Here is a 6925-nt window from a genome sequence, read left to right as displayed (position 1 = left end):
ACCTGAGCCACTAGACCCAGCCCAAGTGAAGAACCACGGTGAAGTTCATAGTCTGTGGTCCTTCACACAGGCCGTGGTAAGGCCCGTAGTTGATCCACTTATAGAACCAGTAGCCACTGCCTATAGATAGGCCATCAGTGGTGCCGTGGTCGGCCCCAACATATTTTGAACTAGGGTTAGTTTGTTATTTCCCTATTTGTTGGACACCTAAACTACATTGTTTAACCTCTAAACTATGTAGTTTTGGTCAGTTTAAGCCTAGCAACTTGATCAGATCTTTCCCTAATCGATCATTCGTCAAAAACAATCGATATTTAGAATGAAACAGGCGATCAAACCCTTCCAATAATGCAATGAGTCTTCTTCAGTTCCATCCCCAAAATCAAAAGATTTCTCCGTGAAATTCGTCACCAGGTATGTGGGATTTCACTAGTAGGTTCATTTCATCCACTAGGTCCTTAAAATTCAATCAGATTCTTGATTCTCTATCGCTTATTAGACTTAAGGTTTCTAGAACTTCAGATAATTGTTGTGTATTAGCTGTTATATATTTCTAAATCAGATTATCGTGTTTTCGTAACATTGTTGCTTAGTTCCTTGCAAGAAACTCAGAACCCTAGATGTGTAGATTCGTTTAGTGCATGAAATGCACTAGCAAGGTGAGATAAACATATATACATGCCTCAGATTTTGAATGTTTCATTATCAGTACTTAAATGTTCCATTCTTAGTTATTATGTCAAAATATTGAACTATCCAGTATATTTCAATTATGTTGTGATGTTTGTTCAGGTTTTATCTATGTCATGCATGCTCAGTACATTCCACGTACTGATGCATACTGTGTGCTACATACTTTCATTATATAGGTTCAGGTACTTGATAAGTCCACGATTTTGACTCTTTTAGGATGTTATTTGAATAGATTTAGTGTCTTCAAACGCATAAATTGTGCCAATAACTAATGTAAATCCTTGAATTTGAGGTATTTGGAATGAGGAATAAATCATGGATACTAATGAGTAAAAAGGAACAAGGCAGTTCAAAAGACAAAGAAAAAAAGGCCTAAGGATCGCCTAATCCATTGGGGAAATCACTGAATGGCTGATGTCTTGCCCAATATTCTAGTGTGCCAAGCCATGAAGGAGAAAATACAGTAGGTGATCGAAAGGAGTAGTCGGTGAGTCACCGAACAGTTACACGATGCAATACCATATCGCTTAAAGTTACGGAACCTAAAGATGTTGAAGGCAAGAAGAAAAATAACAATGAAAATGACCAAAGGGCGGATTGCCGATTGGGATCAGCGATCCCGACTAACTGCGGCGAATGGTCCTTCGCAACACATTTTTAACAACTATAAATACATTTTTAAAGTCATAGTTTAGTATGCAGTTTTAGAATCTAACATTTAGTTTTAAAGTTGAGAGCTTAGAACTGATTTTTTGGAGACAATATTTCCTTAGCTTTGAAGATTTGAAGATTTCCATTTCTGAGAAGTTTGAAGTGGGTGTTCAAGATTCTACATCTTAGACCTTTGTAAGGACTATATCAATCTTACCCAGTTGATGCAAACACAACGTGGTAACAATTTTTAACTTTTTACTATGTCTAGCTAAAACCCCAATCCTTGGGGTGTGATTATGTGATTATGGGTTGATATAACTACTTGGTATTGTTAATTCATAGTTTATTTGCTGTTTAAAAGTGATTTCATGAAGTAATTGTGGTAGAATTTAATGGGTTGTAGTTGCAAATACAATCTTAACTTCGTGTTTTTGGCTTGCTTGAGAGAGAGGTTTTAAAACCAAAATTACTAAATCGATGGTCTGTGGGTATTGGGTTGTCATGGTTTCAGCTCGAGAGAGTGAACCCTAAACCCTTTTCCACTCATTCAGCTCGAGAGAGTGAATGGACTAAAGCGAAGGATGTGCTTAATTGTTTCTTATTGATGTTTGAGAGAAACCAATTTGATTCGGGGTAAATTGTTCAAGAGAAAGTTTACCCTCACTTAAGTCTAGCTTATTCACCAATTTGTAGTTGTTTGCTATTAATTACAATTACCCGATTCTCTATCTTAATTCATAATCCTATCACATCCCAAGAATCCCGTCTCCATATTCGTATTTTCGTGTTATTTGTTGTTTTTGTTTATAATACAAACAAACCCTCTTGATATTTGACACTTGTGTCACCTATAATTTAAACCATGGTTCTGTTCATAAATGTATTTAGCTATGATTGAGTTAGAGCATATTCTTACTTGTCAATTGATTCTCAATTACGAACCACTCCCTTGGGACTCGATGCCAACTCACTAGTTGTGTTATATTACTACTCACGATCGTTGGCACTTAGTATTGGATGAAGTGTGCAGATATGTGAAATCAATATGGTATAACTTCCGAGGAGTGGTGTTATTTGAGAATTTTTAGTTAAGTTGGATTTTATTATTGTTAGGGATAGTTGAACTTACTTAATTTTTAGTTTTGTTTTGCTTGTTTATGCTTTGAAATAGAGGATGTGAGCATGTCATGAAGAAATTGTGAACAAATGGATATTCCTCCATTGTAAGTGATGATGTTCAGGGATTGCATCCTAACCTTCAAGCAATTGGAAGGTGAAAAAATTCATGAGTCATGGCTGAGGTTTAAATCTCTGCTGATTCAATTCCCAACTCATGGGATTCCTAATGTAGTCCTACTGGAATGTTTTTATAGAAGTCTTGGTCTCGGGAACAAAGTGTTGGTTGATCAACGCATCCCAAGTGGTATGGTTCAACAACCCTATGTGATAGTATCCCAACTGCCTGATCACATGATTGAGACAAACAAAGAAGTAGATAGGGACTTCAGATTAGCCGCATTGCTTACTCAACTAGACGAGTTAACCAAACAAATTATGGAACTTGAAGACTACTGGAAAAACAAGGATCCATACATCCCTCCACATGAGCGAATAAGTCCTAAGGATGATGAGAGTAAATGTGTCGAGGATACACTTTTAATCATTTTCCAAAAGGTCAATGAGCATGATACAGTGTTGGAATAGATAAAGGGGAAAGTCGAAGTGCTAAATCAGATGATTGGCTCTCACTCTAGATCTATCTAGCTAATTGAAACCCTCATTGGTCATGTATTGCTTCATCACTACCCGAAACATCAAGAGGGGTTACCTAGTGACCCTATAGTCAACCCCAAGAATGAGGTTTGAAGGTGGACTTGCGTCATACCACGACGTTAACTAAGGCGCTACTTTGGAGGCAACCCAAGATCCTTTCTTACTTGAATTTTTTTTTGGTAAATAATAGTGTGTTGATTGTGTAGGTTAAAGTGTGGAAAGTGACTGAAAAGTACAGATCGATTAGCTTAACGTCCAGTCGGCGCATCACCGAAGAAGTCGGCGACCCCGACCTAGACCGTCGTTGGACTCAAGACAATTTTACATTAGAGTATGTAAAACTCGGCGAGCCTAGGAAATTATTGTCGAATCGCCGACCAGGTCAGCTATCCTGATATAATTCATTGTTTGAACCCCCACATCAACTGAGGGCCCTGTAAAACTTGGTGAGGTAAGAGACCACTCGGCGTGTCGCCTAGTGGTTTGGCGAGCACGACAAATGTCAGATGGGCGAGAACTCGACTCTTTTTATAAGGCAAAGGTTTAAACTTTGAAACTCTTCCCTTCCCCTAACTTTAAATCTTCACAAACTCACACCTACACATTAGTTTCTATATTTTTGCATTTCTAGTAGTATTTTTAGTCATTGATTTGTGCTTGGATTTGGATTACATTGCCTCCTTGCATTTCAATCTTATCTTAATTGGCATTAAAGGTTGGTTTTCCAAACCTCGAGTTTATTATAAACAATTTGGTACTCTTATGCGAATGATCTTATCTTATTGTCGTGTGCTAGGCCTCTTTTATAGGATTAGAATGCTTAAATGCCTGATTTGATTTGATAATCTTTCCTGTAATGATTTGAATGTTGAAATCGCATATTCTTGTGCTTTAAAATGAATAATATTTTGTGGGTTAGTGTTTGCATGTTGTTTAGTTTAAATGGGTGAAGTCTGAGTAATTCGTATTTGTGCCAAACGACTTAATTTTTCCAATGATAGAACGTGAGACATCATTCTTAAGGGCAAAAGTCGTCAATAGGCCAAATTTAGCAAAATCGGGAGAAGCCTGAGTATCCAGGGTAATGAGTGTTATGGGTCTTGCTTTAATTTGATTAGTACATGCTTTGATTTTTTTTTTGCGAGTTGCATGGTTGAATTCAAGAAGATGGGTTGAAAGCAGGCACGTTGGGTCGTTTGGCGAGCTGGGTCGAGCTCGCCTAACCACTCAACGGTTCACCGAAGTTCCCCATTTTGCCTCTAATTTCATGATTAATTTTTTGTTGGGTTTTGTAACTTTCGGCGAGAAGCCTGAGGTCGCCGAAGGCACTCGACGACTCACCGAAAGCCTTCTTGATCACTCTTTGTCTGTACCCCTAAGCCCTTTCTGCACTGTAACTTTCGGCAGGCTAACCCTTGCTAATCGAAAGATGTCGGCGATTCGCCAAAAGGCCCTTTCTATCACCGACATGCCAACATTATAGAGCCAATCCTTTCGGAGAGCCCGATCTAGCTCGCCAAAGTTATTCGGCGCTTCGCTGAGTGCATTGGAAAGTCTTTTTGTATTTCTGTGAATTTGATTGAGTTATTTTTAACTTTTTCTTGATGTTTTACATATATGGTGAGTACAAACATAGACATGCCACCCCGAAAAAGTGTACGGGGTATTACTATAAAAGAATGGGGATCAAATCCTCCAAAGAAGGGCATACAAGAGCCTCCTCCAAGTGACAAAGGCAAGGGCAAGAGGCCCATATCCGATAGGGTGACTACTTGTTCCCACACAGCTTTATCTGAGCCTAAGGATGACTAGCCTTTAAAGTCCCGGCGGTGTGAGTTCCGAGCCAGATCTCGCCCTGACTCAGCAAGAGTCGCTCCAGTTCCCACATCAGCAGACTCCGTGCCAGCTCTGCCACCTCCCGTGGCTCCTATGCCACCAGTCATCCCTCTTCCTAAGCTTCTCAACAGATTGAAAGGAGACGGTTTGTGAACCATCCTCGAGGAGAAGATGTTAACCATAGAGGCCCTGAAGGGAAAATACTCTGATGTGAGGGACACCCTCCACTACCATAGGTTTGATTATTTTACCAGGCCCTGAGGCCCTCACATTCCTTCATGGGTCTGGAGATCTATGTAGCCTACGGTGACTTGGTCCCAAAGAGAAAGAAGAAGGTGAGCGAATTAAGATAGGTGAAGTCTGTCATGGTACGGGGAAAGGAAGTTGGGTGCAACAGTGAGTATATAAACACCATCCTAGGTAGAAATCTACACTCTACACACCATTATGATGCATTGCATGTTGCTAACTCATTAGATAATTTGAAGGGCTAGCTAGAACCTTTGATTTCTGATACCACCCCAAGGTGGATTGAGGCGGAGCCCCTATTGAGAAGAGGGACTTGAGTGTTGCTACCCAGTTCTGGTTTGGCTTTATCAGAAGCACCATTATTCCATCCCAAAATGAGTGTGTCTCTATCATCCTGAGGCGGAATGCCTGGGGTTTGTCTTATCCAAGAGGTGCATTGACCTAGGCCTTATAATTGAGAAGGAGATGGCCATGAGGACCAATCAGAGGCAAACATCCTTGCCATTCCTGGTCCTGATCAGTGAGTTATGCTGACGTGCCAAAGTGTCCTAGGGTGCCATGAGAGACATTGAGGTGACACCTTCCTCCTCCATTGACATCCGGTGTATTGAGGTCGAGTACACTTGTGAGGAGGCTGATAAGAGGAGAGTAGCACCGACAGATACTTCTTCGGAGGTTAATGTTGATTCCATACATGCAGAGGCCTCTGTGCCTACTCCGTACTCTAGGCCTTTACGTGGTTTTACCCCTACCTCTTCTTAACATGCTCTAGAGATATCTACTTCCTCCCAGTAAACCAAGATTACTCAGGCAATGATCCTAAAGATGGGGCATCTGGCCCATTCAGCTGACGTGAGGGATACCAAAATTGAAAGAGATGTTCCTTTTATGATTGAGGCTGCCATTTTAGCTGCACTGATCCCCCTTCAGAGATCCGTTGACACTCTCACCATGAGAGTTGGGGCTTTTGAGAGAAGGCTGGGGGAGACCTTTGAGGATACAACGTTGAAAGCTGAGGTAGCAGACATAAGGAAGGATGTACACTATCTGAAGTCTACCGACTTCACTTCATTACTGAAGGCTACAAATGATTTGGACATTCCTGACACTTCAGAGATTCCTCCGGCTACCACCAGAGATGTAAACATGGATGAGGCAGCATTTGATGAGTCAGATGCTGAGACCGACGAGGAGCAGATAGAGATACGGAAGGGGAGCATATATGGAGACTTGACAGATCTTGAGTAGACAATTATGGAGTCAGTGATCCAGACATCATAAACTGAGATGTCTATGGAAACTCCTAGTGGGTATGGTACTATTGTTTCTTCTGAGGTGACTCCGGGCACTTATGCCCAAGTCCATATTGATGCACCAGACACTGATGCCCAGACGTATGGACCGATTGTATAGATAGGATCCTTTCCTTACTTCACTCTCTATCTTATTTTATTTTTACTTTTGAATATTTATTTTGTTTGCATTTTAAGACAAATGACTTTATTTGTGGGGTGGTGAGGCCCACATCTTGTGTGACCTTTTGGGAATATTGGTTTTGTTTATGTATTATTGGTTTTTGAGCTGAAATTGTGTTGTACACTACTTTTTGAGGAATGTTTGAGCTTGTGGCTCTGTGTTTTTAATTGTAAATGATTTTTGACCCTTCCGAAAAGATTTGCCACCTCTTGTTTATGATGAATGTGGCTATTCATTTGCAAAT

The 6925-nt window shown here is 40.4% G+C and overlaps 1 protein-coding gene across 1 annotated transcript; it reads left to right on the top strand.

Moving 5' to 3' along the window:
- The first annotated feature begins 6030 nt into the window (after positions 1 to 6030).
- LOC125813754 (uncharacterized) lies at positions 6031 to 6453 on the top strand. Its single transcript, XM_049493226.1, has one exon. The coding sequence runs from the start codon at positions 6031 to 6033 to the stop codon at positions 6451 to 6453; it is 423 nt and encodes a 140-aa protein (XP_049349183.1).
- The last annotated feature ends 472 nt before the right edge of the window (positions 6454 to 6925 follow it).

The sequence above is a fragment of the Solanum verrucosum genome, unplaced genomic scaffold (genome assembly GCF_900185275.1).
Source record: "Solanum verrucosum unplaced genomic scaffold, falcon-dt-bn FXZP01000833.1, whole genome shotgun sequence".
Classification (NCBI taxonomy): Eukaryota; Viridiplantae; Streptophyta; class Magnoliopsida; order Solanales; family Solanaceae; genus Solanum; species Solanum verrucosum.
This window is presented reverse-complemented; position numbering and strand designations above follow the sequence as displayed.

Excerpts from the sequence above, each read along its gene's own strand:
- LOC125813754 (XM_049493226.1), top strand. The coding sequence starts at position 6,031 with ATGGGGCATCTGGCCCATTCAGCTGACGTGAGGGATACCAAAATTGAA.